Source organism: Periplaneta americana, chromosome 6 (assembly GCF_040183065.1).
Source record: "Periplaneta americana isolate PAMFEO1 chromosome 6, P.americana_PAMFEO1_priV1, whole genome shotgun sequence".
In the NCBI taxonomy this organism is placed as follows: domain Eukaryota; kingdom Metazoa; phylum Arthropoda; class Insecta; order Blattodea; family Blattidae; genus Periplaneta; species Periplaneta americana.
Genome location: NC_091122.1, coordinates 60,972,263 through 60,992,762, shown reverse-complemented (window position 1 = coordinate 60,992,762; position 20,500 = coordinate 60,972,263). Strand labels below are relative to the sequence as shown.

The 20,500-nt window shown below is 35.9% G+C and overlaps 1 protein-coding gene across 3 annotated transcripts in view; it reads right to left on the bottom strand.

The window, feature by feature from the left end:
* Nucleotides 1–20,500, bottom strand: part of Sec24AB (Protein transport protein Sec24AB) — an 81,028-nt gene that overhangs the window by 10,342 nt on the left and 50,186 nt on the right. For all 3 annotated transcript variants that reach the window (XM_069828194.1, XM_069828197.1, XM_069828195.1), the window contains exons 11-17: nucleotides 19,748–19,905; nucleotides 17,920–18,145; nucleotides 13,261–13,414; nucleotides 11,564–11,739; nucleotides 9,796–9,906; nucleotides 8,115–8,290; nucleotides 5,981–6,118 (exon numbers count right to left, since the gene is read on the bottom strand). In XM_069828194.1, the coding sequence (XP_069684295.1) occupies nucleotides 5,981–6,118; nucleotides 8,115–8,290; nucleotides 9,796–9,906; nucleotides 11,564–11,739; nucleotides 13,261–13,414; nucleotides 17,920–18,145; nucleotides 19,748–19,905 (1,139 nt within the window). The remainder of the gene's footprint in view (nucleotides 1–5,980; nucleotides 6,119–8,114; nucleotides 8,291–9,795; nucleotides 9,907–11,563; nucleotides 11,740–13,260; nucleotides 13,415–17,919; nucleotides 18,146–19,747; nucleotides 19,906–20,500) is intronic.

Sequence of the window (20,500 nt, the reverse complement as noted above, 5' to 3'; positions counted from 1 at the left end):
TTAAGAGGGTTTCTAGTAACCACACACATTGAGTATGCGAAGCCATACTAACACTTGCTTACAAGAACAAACTACCTTAGTATTACTCTTAGTATTCATCATATACAAGGTAAGTAAAATATGTTGTTATTGTTTTCTAATGCCAGGCATTTGACAATAAAGTCATTTGACCTCTTGCACTCCAATATTTTTCAAAGATATTGTCATGGTTTGCCACTGACACACAGATTTTGAGATGTTCTGAATCCATTTCTTGATTTGAGTTGCACAATGGACAGTTAGGAGACTGATATATTCCAATTCTATCCAGATGCTTGGCCAAATAGTCATGGCCTGTTGCCAATCTAAATGCAGCTACAGACGATTTGCATGGTAAATCGGGAATCAACTGTGGATTATGATGCAGAGAGTTCCATTTTTTCCCTTGGGATTGTGTTATCAAATTTTGTTTGTTGAAGTCTAAATATGTAGATTTAATAAATCTTTTCACAGAGGAATACGTAGATTTAGTAACAGGTCTGTAAGTAGCAGTGCTGCCCTTCTTTGCTAAAGCATCCGCATTCTTGTTTCCCAGGATTCCACAATGGGATGGTATCCATTGGAATACAATTCTTTTATTGAGTGTTATTAATTGAGAGAGCATTTTAGTTATTTCTGCTGTTTGAGATGAAGGTGTGTGTCTAGAGACTATTGATAGAACAGCTGCTTTGGAGTTTGACAATATAACTGCATTGTTAAATTTATTGATATGGCATAGAAAATTCCTGAGACTTTCACTTATTGCAATGATTTCGCCATCAAAACTTGTTGTTCCATATCCAAGAGATCTATAAAGTGAGAAGAGACAGCACGTAACACCTGCACCGGCACCTTGTTCCCTGGAGATCAAGGATCCAACGGTGTATAAATGAAGCCAGTTTTGTGGAGGGTACCTAATATTAACCATTACCGCTCCTATGTCGGAGTCAGTCCGCCACTAAAATAAGTCAGCTGCAGTCCTGCGCCGGACTGAGTCCGCCACGTTTCCTACAATGTTTATAAACACTCCGAACTCGGAGCAAGGAATGCATGTTGCGTCAGTATGTTATTGAGATTACGATCTGTGCGGTGGTGTTATTTCCGTGTGAATTAGAATTGTTTCCTGTGCTCTAAAATACATTTTAGAAGTGGCTGCGAATGTTTTATCGTTCTTGTTATCACAATGGCGTCTACGAGCAGAAATGTTGTCAAAAAAACTAAACACATAGTGAAAAAAGAACGGAAGGCTTTGGGCGACGATGAGATACATGAAGACTTGCATGGGGATTGGGAAACTTTTAGTGATGATTCAGACATTGAACTAATTGAAGACAATGACTCTGATTCTCAAGTAAGTGAAGCCATTTCAAGTGACAGTGACGATTCTGATGACAATCAGTCCTGTTCAAGTGATGTTGAAGATGATGGTGATGATAAAATAGACAGTGTTGACAATGATGGTTGGGATCACTGGGGTGCTAATGACAATGACTTTCATCATATACCGTTTCGTGGAACAACAGCTTATAAACCTCCCCAGACTGGACGAAAGCCTGATTCACCATTTTTATTTTTTTTTGCTATTTTTTAGCCAGACACTGTTTCAAGAAATAGCTACCGAAACCAACAGGTACGTTAGACAAAAAATACAAAAAGTCACACCTTTGCGAAAACATTCAATTTGGAACGGTTGGGAAGATGTCACCGCTGAAGAGCTAATGGCTTTTCATGGAGTAATACTGAATATGGGAAGACGTATGAAGAGTACTATCAAAGACTTTTTCTCGGAACAATGGTTAGACAGTTCGTGGTTCTACAAAGACATATTTTCAAGAAAGCGATTTCTGCAAATATATTGGGGTCTTCATGTCTCTCCCCCTCCTCGAGATGGAACTCCAGACAGACAAATGCAGTCCCGAGCAAGTAAAGTAAAAAACGTTGTAGATTACGTTGAATCAAAATTTTTGGAATTTTACAGTCCATCGCAATATGTATGTGTGGATGAGTCTACTGTAAATTTCAAAGGACGTGTAGTATTCAAGATGTACAACCCACAGAAACCAACAAAATGGGGTCTTCGAATTTATGTAATTGCTGATTCGACAAATGGTTATGTCTGTGGTTTGATTCCTTATTATGGATCAGTAACTACAAAAAGTTTGATTCATCCAGAACTGACATTCACCAGCAGAATAGTTCTTCAACTTATAAACAAAGTTCAGAGTGTAACGAATGAGAAAGGATACCATCTATACACAGACAGGTTTTACACAAACTTGGATCTTGCTCGGGAACTGTTACAAGCAAACGTTCATTTGACTGGTACAATAATGCAGAATAGGAAAGGCTTACCGAAACAAATGAAGAAGAAAGCACTGAAAATAAAGAAACATGAAGTAGTAGCCTACAGGAAGGAAGACAAATATTTGACATTTTCGTGGAAAGACAAGCGAGTTGTTACCATTCTAAGTACATGGCATAATCCAGACACAAGAGAAGTCTCGAGAAAAACTGCGAAGGAAGTAGAGGTTTTTCAGAAACCTGTTGCTGTTATAGACTACACTTCAAAAATGGGAGGAGTCGATAGAGCAGACCACTACTGTTCAAGCTACGGTTTCCTGAAGAAAAGTTTGAAATGGTGGCGAAAATTATACTTCTGGATTCTGGAGATTTCCCTTGTAAACAGTTTCCACCTATACAATTTGAATCAAAACTCAAAAAATCTTCCTGCTTTGTCTCACCTGGAGTTTCGTAAGAAGATCATCGAAGGATTGGTGGGGAATGTGAGAAACAAAATGTCTCGAAAACGTGGGAGACCAAGTACCGGAGATACAGAAGATCGTCTCAATGGAAAATTACACTTGATCCGGGCACACGAAAGGAAAGTTACGAAGGACTGTGCAGTTTGTTCGAACAGAAAAGTAAAAGGTGGCAGGAAAGAAACGTCGTTTTATTGTGATACATGTGAGAGGAAGCCAGGACTTCACCCCAACAAGTGTTTCGCCCTTTACCATACAGAGAAGAAGTATCGATAGGTATGTATTAGTTCTTATATTTATTTGAAATGTGCATGTAGAATATCTAGCAAAGATACGTGTAGAAAAAATACGCCAATATATATTGGCACGAAAGTTCCAATAATGTATTACATTTTATGAATTATGTTCTTCTAACAATCCGCCACTGACATTCGTATATATTCATTCTCTTACCACGTCTTCTCTATGGCTACAGATCTCATGTGTTTATCTTTCACAGTTATCTTACTATTACAGTGCTAAATATAGATCTTCGAACCTGACCACTGCCAGCTCAGAAGGAAGTGTTGTCTTATAATGACGGCGAAATATAAACCAAAGATTACGACTTTGGGTGTTTACATGTCGCATATCTCGACCTAAAAGGCTCTTCACATCTCTAAGTTCATATTACTTTCATTAGCCTTGAGTTTATTATCTGACGAACGCGAGCAAGCACATGGCTTCACATTCATAAAGGCAAGCCCGTACAGTCGAAAACGAATTATAGTAGACAGTTAACATTCAGTGAGACGAATGCGTGAGCCTTTCATATAATATTTTAACCCCATATATCAAAGATTCTTCACTTTTACGAAAGTTACAAAAGAAAATCAAGCAGTGTAAAATAGTAGTTCAATTTGCACTGGTGAGTGTCATTTAAATGGACCAGGCGCACAGTGGCCAAGACATTTAAATCCGACCAGAAAGGGTTAATTGTTTCATTATTTCAGTGTTTACTTCTGATTTCTGCATTTCTTCTCTTAAATTTAGATTATACTCTATATTTAATACTGTTAAAGGGTTTGGTTTAATTTGTAAGTTTTTTTTTTTTAATTCGGGACGTTGATTTTCTGTTTTAATTCTTGAACCATGGATATGAAACTTTTTTGAGATTTTAATCTACGGAGAGGACTGTATGAATGCAATTGTTTCCTGGTAATCTGATAAGTTTTTCATATTGAATCAGTACTTTTTCTTCTATTGTCATTTTGATGCTGTTAATATTAGTGAGGAATCTCATAGAATCTATTGGAGTTGTTTTGATTCCACCAGTGATGAGCCTGAGAGCTTGGTTTTGAACACGTTCTATTTCGTTTATGAAAGGTGAAGTAATTAAAATTTCTCCGCAGTACGTCAGCACTGGCTGTATAAACATTTTGTATGTAGTGCTAATCTTTTCAGAAGGGAGAATCTTTTACGAGCTTTTTCAGAAATATATTTCAAATGGTTGTTCCATGTTAACTTACTGTCGAAAATAACTCCAAGATATTTGGATTCGTAAGTCCTAGTGAGGTGTTGGCCACTGTATTGGATATTGAATTCTCTTTCATTTTTACCAAGTGAAAATATTTGGTAGTTACTTTTGCCTAAATTGAGTGTCATCAAATTTGATGTATTCCATTCATTCATTCATTCATTCATTCATTCATTCATTCATTCATTCATTCATGTAGTTGATTTAGAGCTTTAAGAGCAGAGTAAGTAAAATATAAAAGTAGCTTTTCTTTTACATATGAGTGAAGTTATATGTTTCGTCGTATTTAATAACAAGAATTCAATTTTTAATTTCAAATAATACAAGGTTATGATTTCCAAATACGGAACTATATTTTCCGGCATCTTGTGAGCCAATCACGGGTATGACAACCACGTGCTTGTGTTTACATTAGGATTTTTCTTACAGCGAAAAGGTTATAGAGAAGCATGCCTGCTAATTTGTAAATAATGGTTGAGACCATTCATTTGAACTTGAGTTTGAAAAGCACTACCTAGTGAAAACACCCACAAGCCCATGTCAGCTGATGCTATAGCCAATAATAGGGAATGCTGTGAACTTTGTCAATTAAACAGCGAATAACAAAGTTGTGCCATTTGCTACAATTGGCTACTACTTTCAAACTCAGCAGCATTACTGATACCAGAGTAGGAGTATTGTTTGCTCATTTGTAACTATAGTTAGTTGGAATATTAGCCGTTAGTACCCAAAAATTCGATCCCCAGTTATACTCTTTTCACAAAGCCTATATAAAACACGAAAATAATAATAATAATAATAATAATAATAATAATAATACCACCACCACCAACAACACGTGATATCAGTATTGGGGTTATCTATAAAATAACTGTCTCGTGCATTAAGTAATTTTTCAACACGTGGTGATATACAAGATTCGCAATAGAATAATATACTATCAGCAAGACTGCTGTGGATAATCATATCTCCAAACAATGCAGGATTCGTTTAGTCATTGACACTACAGATTAAATTTAACTTATTTGACAGTAGAATGTAACTATCAAGAAATTCATTAGTTTTCATCAAGTTTTCATTTTTAATTCTTATTCTAATTTTTGAACTTAATGAAGTCAATTGATTGTTCCCAAATTACCTAACAATTTTACAATTTTTTTATGATAAGTTTTTTCCACTCTTCAGTATTTTGCCTCTAATGCTCATTCCTCTTGATAGAGGGAGCACACTCAGCCAGTGGCCTGTTGCAGAAGGTGAAAAGATGACAATGAAATGATGTTATGAAGATTAGTAGAATTAGGAAAAAGCAGGTCATGACCCTTGTAATTGATACTATCCCAGCATTCTCCTGAAGATACTTAGGAAACCACAAAAAAAAAAAAAAAAACCCAACTCTGGATAGCCAGCCCCTAGGATCGAACCCCACACCTCCCAAATATAAGGTGGACATGTTAACCACAACACCACTATGCTTAGTCTATTCGACACTTTGAGTAAATAATTATTTTATGGTTTTTATTAGTTACATTCTTTATGGTAATAGACACAGATTCTAATGGGCGAACAATAGAGGCCAGTGGCCAAAAAAAGACTGTTCCTACTATAATTCGTGTTAAATAATTCAACAACACACTCATATATAGTGTATTACTTTACTGCAATATAAATTAATTCTGAAACTTCTTACCTTATCATCCAAGTAGTGTACTGGATACATGTCAGGGTATATGGCTTGGATGAGATTTGTTAAAGGTAGAGTTTTCATCTGGCACATTGCAAATAGGCGATCATCCAACCTCGTACTCTGACCTGTTCTAAAAGCTACCTGAAAAAAATAAAATAAATAAATACAAATCAGTAACATCACAAAATTAAATTCTTGTGCATATAAAAATTTACAATGATTAAACATACCCAAACGGATCAGACTGTAATATACTATACCATACTCCATACATGATTATGATATAAGATGTATGTGCAGAGACCCGAAGTATAGTGTAATATTCCTGCATTTGTGCCCTAACTGTAACCTGCAGAATTTTTTCGGCATTTTCCCTCAGGTCAATGACTTCTTCTTCTTCTTCTTCTTCTTCTTCTTCTTCTTCTTCTTCTTCTTCTTCTTCTTTTTTAAATGTAGAATTATATTGAACTTTAAAAATAAAACAACAAATGTCTCAGGACTCAGCAGAATAAATTACATAACTTATTTCACTGCAGCACTGCAGTCAAAAATGCTTGGCTTGGCTTTTCAATGGCAAGACCCAGGATGGATCATTGTGCTTAGGCTTGCTATGGTCTGTTGGGGCCATGAATGCTACGACTGTCCAAGGCCGACAGGTGGCCTGAGTAGCATTCGTGAATCCTATGCTAATAGGTGGATTATCCTGCCTAAGATTTGACAGAGTCAGGTCTCATCCTCAGAAAGGTGCCAGTGTCGAAGCCCCAAGCACTTCCTACATGAGCACCAGAAATCTGAACTACTCCCAAGATTTCACCCAAGCCTATTTTTAACTAATGCATATTATAGGTGAAAAAAAAGGAGAAGATGAAGAGTATTGGTGGGATGATACGACGGAAATGCTAGTGCCCCAACAAAAACCTTCTACAAAGTCTTTTTTGTTCACATCACAACCTAACTGGGAACCGAACCCAGCCTACTTGAATGGAAGACCAACAGCTAGTGCTTGAGCTGCATCTATATATGGCAACATCTACATTTCTTCATTCATATTTATAATCACATTTCTAAAAAAAAAAAATTAGTGAATATCAACAGCAATTATCAATTATTTTCAAGTTTCTAAGTCAATAAAATGCAAGAAATACTATGTTTAACATAAACTCCACAATAGACAAGGAAAATCTATAACATTTCAGTGGATCCCATCACACGCTGACATTTCCGGGAATTAAACTGCAGACCTACTTGCACTTAATCCTACTAACCCTCACTAGACACAAAAACAGTGAGAAGACTAGTAACAAATCGAACCCATGACCTATTTCACGCAGAAGAATCGAAATTATCCCAGGACACAATTTGGAGAAATATTAAAGAAATATGGCAGATGAACAAAACCAAACCTATAGAGAAGGAGCAACAGCAACCTTCCGACTGAACACTGAGCATGACTATCTAATATCATATCTATATCGCATGAAAATTTATAACTGTGAACACTGCACCATCTGCAAGGACCAAACCACTAAAATGACTGGAGAACATCTACTTCATTGCCGAAAACTGGATCCTAATCTCCAGAAGACGAGGAACCTCACAAAACTGTACTGGAATGCCAGAAGACTCATGGATTGAATCCGTATGTTTCGCCATTAGATAACAACAACAACAACAACAACAAAGTTTAACTTCATGGTTTTTTTATTGGATTATTTTACAATATCTCAGGTTATTTAGCATCTGAATGAAATGAAGGTGATAATGCTGGTGAAATGAGTCTGGGGTCCTACACCAAAAGTTACCCCAGTATTTGCTCGTATTGGGTTGAGGGAAAACCCCAGAAAAAACCTCAAAAAGATAACTTGTTCTGACCAGGATTCAAACCCGGGCCACCTGGTTTCGTGGTCAGATGCGCTAATCGTTACTCAAAGATGTGGACTAACATCATGGTAGATAATGGAAACAAAGAGTAATGGTGGATACAAGTGATTTGGAATAATGCTCAACCCATCACCAATGGCAGGAAAGGTTGAAGTGAAAAGTGCACCGTCTCAACTTACTGGTACTTATTAGTGTTTCTGAAAATTATACTAAATTTACATTCTGATTCATAATTAGCAGAAAAATAGACACTTACATATTTAAGTAGTGCTAATATATACAGAGGCAGTAGCCGAAGATTGCTTGGAGCAAGCAAACTTGCAGACCCTCCACTAGACTGCACAAGTTTATATGCAGACAAAACATCAATGGCCACATTAATGAACGCATCCCGTGCATCTGACAGTGAAGACTGGTGTGACCTGTCAACAGCTGTAAAACATTTTCTATTAGACATTATATTAGAACAGATGTAAGAAATTGCCAAATTTACAATTTTAAAATCACTCTTAGGGCCGATTGTATAAACCATTTAATCTTAGATCAGAGGTTAAATTGATCCTCGTTCTAGCTGAACTTGGAATTTTGTGTTGTATAAAGTCTAATCTGAGATTAATTTGTCTTAAACTAAAGTCAACTTTGACTGAAGAAATTTCTCTGATTAAGTTAGATGATCCAAGTTCAGTTATTTCTTTTCTGTTTGAAATATACGAGTGGCAGATTGTGCAAAAAGAATAACCATTATTATTAATATATATGGTGGATACATTTATATATAATTGTTTCAATTTCTTGCTTTAATATACAAACATTCTTATATTTTATAAGGCTTTATCGTGTCCAGCAGTATCAAATAACATAACCTATAATTACATTATGTTTATAACAACCATTAATTATTCATGGATATGATAGGTGCATTCATAAATTTTCAATTAACTGTATTACTAAACGAAAATTGTCGTTTTATAAAGCTTTATTATGTTTAGCAGTATCAAACAGTAACATGATAACAATTTGGAAAACAGTCAACCTTCTTCTTATTGTCCGCCATTATTTACAACGCACAACACAAACCAGTGTCTCCAACAGAGTGTAAGGAAAGTCGCCAAAAAGTAGTTGGAAAGTCGCTAGATTTCTTATTATCAACAAAGAAAGATTAAATTTTGTCACTATGAGGTGCTAAAAAGGTCGCTAAATCCCTATTTAAGCAATATAAAAGTCAAAAGAAATTGTCGTCGAAAAAGAGTTAAAGTCGCTAAATTGGCTACACTGAACAAACCTGTACAACATGGCCCGCGCATCACATACTTCACCTGTTTATGCGATGTTGCCAAGTCCTTTTCAAGTGAACTTAGACCGCATTTGAACCAAGGTAATATGATCGCAGAAAATTTTTATACAATAGAAGAAATATCTGAACTCGGTTCACTTTCCCATCTTCGATCAAAGTTGATCTTTAGTCAGGGAGTTTTATACAATCAGGCCTTATTATGTTCGCAAGTTAATACTCTACAATGTGTCATTATTGATGTTTGAACAAAAATATAACAATAACCTGAAATTATAATCTTCTGAATTGACTAATAACCAAGATTATCATCACTGAGTTTGGCTATAAAGTGTTTCTTCCTGTAACCCATCAAAATGTGCACAATTTATTCCCGCTTTTCTATATGCCCATTCCATGAAATTAGTGTGACATAGGACGCACATCTTATTTCCCTCCTGAAGAAAGGAATACTTAGGTTTACAACCAAGTTATGTGCGTCCAGAAGTAAGCTTCATATTAAGAAGTATAAATACTGTAAGTTTTCCGTGACACCATATGATCACCTCACTAAATTAAATAAGAAATGTCAAAGCTCAACTCTCAAAGGAACCATTTCGTTTCTAGTAATAAAGGACTATAATTATATTTTTGGTTGTTACCGTACCCATTTTAGCAAGAAGTCCAACTATACATTGTTGATCTGCAGAATATAAAATATCACTTAAATTGGCAGCAACAGGCAAGCATAGTGTGTGCACCCGAATTCTACGTTCACCTGAAACCAACAAGGTACAAATGTGAGAACCTTCAAGTAATCTCAACTTAGTAAACACATACAATACTGAGATCATAACCAAACAATATTATTTGTCAAGATCTTATCTCATTGTAAACTAAAATCATGCTTACACATGCTTTCGTTGATTTAAGATATGATTGGCAGGCAACTATCAAACGAACACCAAAAGTCCTATTCAGCCAGTTAGCCAGACCATTGCTCTCTAGTAAAGCATTTGGTTGTGCGCATGCACCTTTGATGTGTCAGCTGCTATTCACAATTTGTTTTCTAGTTTAACACATTACTGTGATTAAGATTCATTTATAAATATGAACCAATAGGGAAAAGATAAAGAGAATGAAATGTTTTGGTAGAACAGAGACCTGCTTGCACAATTATACAATCAATGTTTTGGTGTAGTGCTTTTTCTGTAACTGGTGTCTCTCTTTATTTTGTCACTGCTTAAGTTTCAAACAAAAGTAAGACTACTGCAAATTGTTTTCGGTACAAGCAAGAATGCTTTTGCTCTGAGCAAAAACACTTTTGACTACAGCCTTACTTCTACAAGATGCTTACAAATGAAATGGTCATTAGTAAGGGGCGGATGTTGATGGAAAGTCATTTCCTTATTTTTCACATTAGGATGATGCCTATAATACAGAAATCCTTTCTATGTTAATATCAACGTAAAAAAGTAATTTATATTGCATTTTTTTAGGTTTTTGAACTAATAGGTCATTTTTATATTTTTTTTCGGCATTTTTTAGTCATTTTTAATACTTTGAAGAACTTTTAGATCATTTGGAATGCTTTTACTTTCTTCTTTACCGATAGGTCTGTTAAATCATTTTCTAACCAACCAAACAGGTCAGTAGTAATTACCTACTGAATAAGTGAATAAAAAGTGAAGTTTGAGTTTTATAGTTTGGAACAGACTCTAAAGTCCATCCCTCATTCCACTGAAGGCTTCACTTCACATAATAAAAGTAATATAAAATGCTTGACAGCAGCTTAGTGTAATGAGGACTTTGACCGCTACTGTTCTTTTGCCGGTATGAGGGTGTTTTTAAAATTTATGTTTGGAAGGGGGGAAACTTTCACCATGTCCTGGAAAGGACTTGTGTCCTCAACATGGTTTGGAAGGGATGGCTACTGTAGTACACAGTATTTTTAACACAAAGATTGCAAGAATGCACACTGCGCCTACAATTTGTTTTGTCATTCACACTCCCTCATCTGGAAGATCTGGTAACAAAAGTGAAGCGTGGGAGGAGGAGGATACGGAGAATAAAGACACTGACATGGACCACTCCTGATTGAAACACATTGCAAACCCTTATTAAAATCTATAGTTTTCCCTTAAAACCTTCATTTTGTTGCATGTTCTTTTCCCTTATCTTAGCCAAATTCCAGAAAGTTGCCTCCTCTCTCCGAGATTTGCAGGGCAGTCATTAAACAAGATGACTAATTTTTAAGAAGTTGTGGTGCGAGTATGGTGAATAATATTTAAATGTCATTTTCTTTCAATTTAATATCATTTTTCCAGTAATTTAAGGGCATTTTAATGATCATTTTAAGTAGATTTTTAGGTCATCAACATCAGCCCCCTAGTCATTAGCAAGTACAATCCTTTTTACAGGCAGTACATACATACCTTTGCTTGATGTATACAAGAGAGCAGCCTGAAAACAAACATTCTGGACATCGGACAAACTTTCTTCAACAGACACCTGCATGCCAAATCCTGCATCAGGATTCACATTTGGCAATGACAGTAAGTCCGTTGATCTGACAAAGAAGTTACCATGGAAAGTATGGATCGCCAATCCCCTGCAAAGAAAATTAAATTCATTAACGTCTGCTGTGAGAGGTCTCAATCAAAAGAAAGTCCAGGATAACAGAGAGGGTTTGGAAATGCAGATGTCTATGCAGATGACGTGAATATGTTAGAAGAAAATCCACAAACTATTAGGGAAAATATGGAAATTTTACTTGAAGCAAGTAAAGAGATAGGTTTGGAAGTAAATCCAAAAAAGACAAAGTATATGATTATGTCTCATGACCAGAACATAGTACAAAATGGAAATATAAAAATTGAAAATTTATCCTTTGAAAAGGTGAAAAGTTCAAATATCTTCGAGAAACAGTAACAAATATAAATGACATTCGGGGGGGGGGGGAGGGGGGAATTAAACACAGAATAAATATGGGAAATGTCTGTTATTATTCGGTTGAGAAGTTTTTGTCATCCAGTCTGCTCTTAAAAAAGCTGAAAGTTAGAATTTATAAAACAGTTATATTACCGCTTGTTCTATATGGTTGTGAAACTTGGACTCTCACTTTGAGAGAGGAAAAGAGGTTGAGTGTTCGAGAATAAGGTGCTCAGGAAAATATTTGGGGCTAAGAGGGATGAAGTTGCAGGCAAATGGAGGAAGATGCACAACATAGAACTGCACGCATTGTATTCCTCACCTGACATAATTAGGAACATTCAATTCAGACGTTTGCGATGGGAAGGGCAAGTAGCATGTATGGGCAAATCCAGAAATGCATATAGAGCGTCAGTTGGGAAACCGGAGGGAAAAAGACCTTTGGCGAGGCCAAGACGTAGATGGGAAGATAATATTAAAATGGATTTGATGAAGGTGGGATATGATGGTAGAGACTGGATTAATCTTGCTCAGGATAGGGACCGATGTGAGTGCTGCAATGAACCTCCTGGTTCCTTAAAAGGCACTTGTAGGTAAGTAATAACTAATAACAAACTCAACTTTTGGTCAACCCTACATAATATTTACTTTTCACTTAGTGTAACAGTTTCTGTGGCAGTATTATTACGTAGTACTAATTCATATTAATGACAGGTTTTGTTTACAACACAATTACTTTTAACAAGTACACACAGTTCTATTGAATTTGTCCACATTATCAAAAACAGTACAACATATTTTAAACCTCAGTGCTGTTAAATATGGATTGCAATCTTTTGTCATCATTACTTATTTAAAAATTGGAGTTCGATAATATGAACAATGCCTGCAGTAGTGCACACAGATGCAAGACATGTACACAGGACACACAATCTTCAATTCTGAAGTATTTGAAGACGCACATAAATCCTTTCTGTACTCTTTGAAATCTGTTCTACAATTCTGGGGGGGGGGGGGGCGTGAAGTGAGGAAGGAGAGATCAGAAATGTAACATACACATCAAGAAAACTGATATTACTAAAAATTTCAATTTTGTGATTATATTCATATAATGTGGAATTAATTAAATAATAATTTTACCAAACAGTACGACACATACTGCTCATTTCATTACTTATTTGTGGAAGTTGTAGAACCGTACCTGCTGCACCTTATCCTCATAACAGCTTCAAAACCAATCTTCCTTGTCAGATATCTTCTGAAAGTTCTCTCAAGGCTGTCCGTCAAGACTGTATTAGATGTCTTGAACAATGGGAAGTGGTAGATGCAACCACCAGAGAAACGAGAGATACCCGCTGTTATGAACAGAAGATTGAAATATCTTATAACACAATAAAAAATATAAATCTAGAATTATTAATTTACATATTCATTTAAATCAGAATAGCGCATATCCAGCTAAAATACAACTCCATAAATATATTATATCTTTCAATATAATCCAATTACATCTCTTATCGCACACACATGCGCACGCACAAGCACACACAGACACACACATATATCTATAAAGAATGTTAAAAAAAAATTGTAAAAACTCCGTGGCGTAGTAGGGCAGGGCATTTGGAGCTGTTGGAGACCCGTTAAAGCCTTCTATGAGAGCTACGTCATTGAATGAATGAATGAATGAATGAATGAATGAACTGAAATAGATCGGATCCTTTCGGTTCTGTGCACGTGGACTCATTGTGACCCAGATAACTGGAAAGTTTACCCAAGTCTCGATGCCTCCTTGAAGGCCAGGAGTGCTCTCGGGTCTGCTTTCCTTATATATTCTGGTCCCAGCTTATCCAAGCCCAAGGGAACATATCTGATTGTGGACAAAGGCTCATAATCGCATAATATGTGAAGACAAGATTACGGCATTGTAAGTAGGCAAGTTGCTTGAAATTAATTAAAGGTCCTTTTGGTGCCTCGTAATTGTGCCCGTGTTTCAAAAAGATTATTAAAAAAACTTCGTAGTGTGGCAGGCCCGGGCATTTGGAGCTGTTTGAGACTTGGAATGCATGTCTGCCAAAGCCTCCTTTCAGAGCTATATCTTGTAAAAGTGCTAACCCCTGCAGACAGGCAAGTTTCTTCAAATTGAAGGCCCTTTTGGTCTCTGGTAAATATGTCCGCGTTTCAGATTGTAAAAACTTCGTGAGGTAGTTGGGCAGGACATTTGCAGCCATTTGAGATAGGGAATGTATGTTTACCAGACACCACAAGAAACTTCAATTCAAGTAACTTGCCTACCTGCAGGGGTTAGCAACTTTACAATGATGTAACTCTAAAAGGACGCTCTCAAACGGCTCAAAATGTCATGTCCTACCACTTCACGAAAGTTCTTTTACTATCTTTTTGGAACACCGTGCATATGTATGTGCGCATGCGTATGTGTACTGTAAGCAGTAACATGAGCTGCTGCCAGAAAGTCAAAAGGAGGATAGCAATGGCAAAGGAAGCTTTTAATAGAAAAAGAAGAATCTTCTGTGGACCGCTGGAAAAAGAACTATGAAAGGTACTTATGAAGTGCTTTTTGTGGAGTGTGGCATTGTATGGGGCAGAAACATGGACATTAGACGAAGTGAAGAGAAACGAATAGAAGCATTTGAAATGTGATATGGAGAAGAATGGAGCATGTAAAATGGACAGACAATAAGAAACAAAGCTGTGCTAGAAGGAGTGAGTGAAGAAAGAATACTGCTGAATCTGATCAGAAAGAGAAAAATAAATTGGCTGGGTCACTGGCTAAGAAGAAACTACTTACTGAAGAATACACTGGAAGGAATGGTGGACGAGAGAAAAGTTCAGAGCAGAAGAAGATATCAGATGATAGACAATATTAAGATATATGAATCATATGCGGAGACTAGGAGGAAGGCAGAAAGTAGTAAAGATTGGAGAATGCTGGATTTGCAATGAGAGACCTGTCTTTGAGCAGAACACTATGAATGAATGAACTCTTCGGCTTTCACACTGGTAACGCACAAGTACATCGATTAGCCATTTATGGAATATACATTGTAAAAAAACAAAAATGAAAAAATAGCTTGAGTGGCGAAATTTTTTAAGTGATGTACAGCAATGACTAATTCCACTTAGTATTTTAGAGAAATACTAACAAAAAACTACAGTGAACTACACTGGCACCAGTGTTATCAGCATCCTGTTGGATACATTAAGACTGATTAGAGTCTGCTAAAGCTGTCAATACTCATATTTTCTAGTGAATGACAATCACACAAAGCCGTAGGTCAATTAATGACATTCCAGATGGCTCAGCCAACAGAAGACCCTTAGTGTTTCTCCAGAGAGACCATTCTCTCATCTCCTGACAAAACCTATGGCCAAGCTTATTGTCTTTTATGAGTTTACTCAAGAGTTCATAACATCGTCTCTTAAGCCACCCACTGGCAATTTAGAATCACTGACTTAACGCAACTCCTAACTCTACATCTTAGGCAGAATATTCTAATTCCTTCTCACAAATTAGCATCAAACTGCCTTCGAGCTTGGACTAGAAATAAATGTCACCTTTCCTTAACTTGGCACCAAACTGTTCTCGAACACTTTGAGGCTTGGGTTATTTTCTCCTCACACACAGTCAGCAATAAATTACATTCCCTTTTGAGTATCACTGGCCGTGGTAATTTTTTTTTCATTGCCCTTGGCTGGAAAATGGCATTGCCTTAGACTGCCTTTTCAGTTTAAATTGCTGACAATTAGAAGCTGGATTATTTCCCTCCTCATCAACATCAGTGGCAAATCACCTTTAGACCCAAGAATTGTTGGTTTGAATCATTTCTTTCTTCACCTCAAGTCAGTGACATAATGGATTCAGGGTCGAGTAATGTGGATTAGCATTTGGTCTATAACTCTATTTAGCCAGTCCTGTTTTCTCTGAACATATCACATTAAATCAACCAGTTCTCAATGTTCCTAGTTTGTCTCCCCTACAGGATTTGATTTTTCCAGCACACTCACACGCTCAGAGAGTTTGAATACACTTCTGATAGAATAGCTATTTGCAATTATAATTATAACGATGCTGTATCAACTACTAGGTTATTTAGCATCAATGGAATTAATTACAGTGAAGTGATATCTGGGGAGATGAGACCGAGTATTCACCATTCATTACTTGACATTCACTTTACATTTGGGGAAAACTTAAAAAAAATCCCAACCAGGTGATTAGTCCAAGCAGGAATCGAATCCATGCCCAAGTCCAACTCCAGATCAACAGGCAAATGCAATTCCACCTGAGCTATGGCAGTGGCTCATAATAATAATAATAATAATAATAATAATAATAATAATAATAATAATAATAATAATAATACAGTAGAGCAGCGGTTGTCAGCACAGAGCACCCTGGGACTAGTGTCTCTTACCCGTGGAGAACACAGTGCACCATGGTGCACTTGTAGCTGCTAGCGGGTTTGCTCTCTATCTCTTCCTGCTGCACGATGGGGCACAAGGGATGGCTCCGCTTACCCTTTGCACATTTCAGCAAGTGCTGACGACCACTGCAGTAGAGCATTGATTATCCAAAACAATTGGATAACTGATTTTTCGGATAACCGATCATTTACAAAAACAAATTGTACCGGTGTCATAGTAGCAGTATGAAACAAAGAAATACTGATATTAAACACAAAACTGTACATACAGTTTGTATCACACGTCTTACAAATAACACACAAAACTCACTAGCCTAGTTTGACAAGTTCAAAACGGCCATTAAAGTAGGCCTACAGTTTAGGAAAAGAAGTCCAAACTTTTTTTTTTTTGCTTCAGAGTTGAGACTAGTTTTTTTGCCGCTAAATCTAGCAAACAGCACTAGCGAAACTTCTACATGGTGTACACGCAAATTCAAATTTGCCGACTGGAACACTTTCGGTTAATCAATGTTTCGGTTGATAGGTAATCAGAGGAACACTTTCGGTTAACCGATGTTTCGGTTGATAAGTATTCAGATAATCTATGCTCTACTGTAATAATAATAATAATAATAATAATAATAATAATAATAATAATAGTAGTAGTAGTAGTAGTGGCGGCGGCAGTAGTAGTAGTAGTAGTAGTAGTAATAATAATAATAATAATAATAATAATCTAACTACTAGAATTATATATATATATATAATATATATATATAATATAAATATATACATATATATATATACTGGTATTTAAAAAAAAATCAACAAAAAATAATTAAGAGTGCAAATGCTCGAGCCTAGTTCAACATTAAGGAAAATCTAGGACGAAATTACCAAGACTTGGATATTTGTGTAGATTTACCTTAAACTTTGTGAAATTGTCGAATTTCGAAAAAATTAACAAAACATACTTGTATTTACTACCATCAGAAGAATGATACAAGGATATTACTCTAATGCATACTGTGTCACCTTTTCACTCAGGTAATCTGGGTTCGAAATCCCTATGGATCCCAGTGGAATTTATGGTACATATAAAAACGTTTTTGCTGGGTACTCCCATTTCCCTAGACATTCCATCATTGCTCCATTATAATGATCATTATATGGTGCTGAGTAGTTCGCCTAATATGGTGTCTTGAGAGCAACACTATGGCAGGAAAATAAAACTACAGTTTCGGCATGTCACTCGTACATGGGGACGCTTAATAGAATAATACAAAGCCAATTTCCTACCATCAGATTAGAAAAACTACATGGGAACAATCAAGAGAATGACACAAAGCCAAAAATTACGCACCTTCAGATTAAGAAAACATTTAATGATTACTGAAATTAGTAACAGTATAAGATAATATTTTTAATACACTTACATATGGTAGCCAGATCACTATACTGGCTGTTAATGAGGAACAGATCAACAGCAATCTGCTGTCCTGAGCAATCAAGAGCCAGTCGCTTGTAAAAGTCTGTGGCAGGATTGAGATGTGGGGCCTCTTTACCAGCACGCTGGCTTGGATCCTCTCGAGCAGTGAGTGATCCAGGACCATGATTAGGCAAACACGACTGGAACACAGTGACCCGGCCACCAGTGGGTGCCTGAAATTCATTAAAAAATCCCTATTATTTCTTTTAGCAAATTACACAGTGCTCTCTGAATAATGCTAAATGATCTACTATACAAATAGGGTGACCAGATTCACATCGATATAAAAAGAGGACACAAAGCTTCAAAAAGGAGGACATTGTTCCAAAGAAGAGGACAGAAAATATGTACTTAGATTTAGGCTTAGACCTATATTATACTATAAATTACGTCAATATCTATTTTCTTACAAAATATTTACAATGCAGATTCAGGCTTATATCATACTTAAAAGTATGTTAATATTACAAAATAATTATGATAAAACTTAATAATAATGATTTTACAGGTAGTTACATATGAAAGTCAAGGAAACTATAATTATTAAAGAGGACAAAAAATATCTATTTAGATTTAGGCTTAGGCCTATATTATACTTAAAATTATGTCAATATCTATTTTATTACAGCATTAATTTAATTTTAATTTAGTAGTTTGACCCAATATTTTGGGTTTGCCCTGCGACACAGAATAGCTCACAATAAAATTTAAAATGAAAAATTATATAAACAGGTTTCAGACAAAAGTGATAAAAGTTAATAATATAAAATGATTTTACAGTTAACTACATATTAAAGCCAAGGAAACTACAATTATTATCAAAATATATAAAAACGCCGCACAAAATGTGAATATAATATTACTTTGTAAGCAAAGAGATTTATGATTGTTGGCAAAGAGTATATTCCATCAATGCTGCTGCCACTTACAGGCAAATTACTTGAAAAAAGGCGTGAAATCAGATAATTTCAAAATCGCAGGCACACCAGTTACGAAAAGGAGGACACTTCTTGATATATAGGCGTGTGGTTTTACTTCTCATAGGAGTTTTGTAATTGAGGGGCGTTTTCACAAAACTCGTTATCTACAAAATCTTGTTTTTTTCAAGAGAGCTCTTTTCTAAAGTACACAACTGTAGATACCGAGTTTTGAAAAATCTCTTTTATTTCAAGATCAATTTACTGATATACTTACCAACTTTAGCTTAATTCTGATAGCACCATTGGATTCTCCTGACCCAAAAACATAAGGGTACGCTAAAACCTCAAAATCGAAAAAAATGTAGATAAGTTTTGTGAAAACGCCCCTCAATTGTTGATGGGGTCAACGTCAGTGCCAACTCCTGGGAGAAAGCAGAATCTCATGCTCAAACTGGTTTGAAGGTCATTGAAATCAGTCCTGCTACATCAAAGGTACCGATGCGAAATGTCCATACTTATAATTATCTATATACTGTTCACTCTGTCTCTCTACATATAATTTGAATTTCCATAGTGCTTACAACAGTGTTAATGAAACGAGTTTTTCTACAATATTCTGCATTGATGATGTGAATTACAGCACATAATGTAGTCCTAGTGAAATTTGAAAGAAAGGAAAATACGCACAAAAAAAAAGTGATTTCCTAGGATTAAAATTCTTGCTTGATTAGCAGTATATTTCTGCTCCAAATATGGTACTAATAGAGAAATTAAAAGTATTTGAAAAGTTAATCCTTTAGTGAATGCCATGCAATCCGTAAATATAATTTCATTTTAAATAACACTGTAACCAACCATAAGCTTATAGGCGGCTTGAAGAGCTGGTCCTAGAGCTGAATTAGTATCATGTGAGTTGATAAATTTTGTTGGTATCTGATTCAATAGGTCCTTCACAAGCTCTCGACTTTCAGACAAGTTTACCAACAAATTGTCAGGGCACGGCAAGAATACATCTGTAACAGTAAGACATGACACATTATAAATAGAGACCATTCACTTACATTCGACAGACACACAGGTGTTAAAGAAAGTACAGCTGAACCTCGATTAGCAGTTCTGCAGATTATGTCGTCAAAAAATGAGCGTGATTTTATAAGTGGGGTACAGTAATGACTTATACTGCTCTTATCTACTTCCTGAACCATGCCTATCATGATCGTGTAACTTTCTAGATGCATAAATAACATTCATTTCTCTGTTAAGGCTCGTCTCCACTATTAACCATTTAACAACTACATGTTAAATGTTAAATTGTTTACCGTTAACATCCCAACATGTTGAATGAACATGTTAATGCTAATTTCATTTAACACTTTGTCCACACTGTTAAACATGTTAAACTTGACTTTCTTTGCGTAGTCCACCATAAACAGTCTATGAGATTTTAATATAGATAGTGTTTTATTTTCAAACCTTGGAGAATGGACTCAGATGATAATATGACTTTTGTACTTGCCTCTATTGCTTGTTACAAGGCTTTGAAAAGGAAGAAAATGAGAATGTGGATGCAGCAATATCTTAATAAAAGACACTATGCAGGATACATTC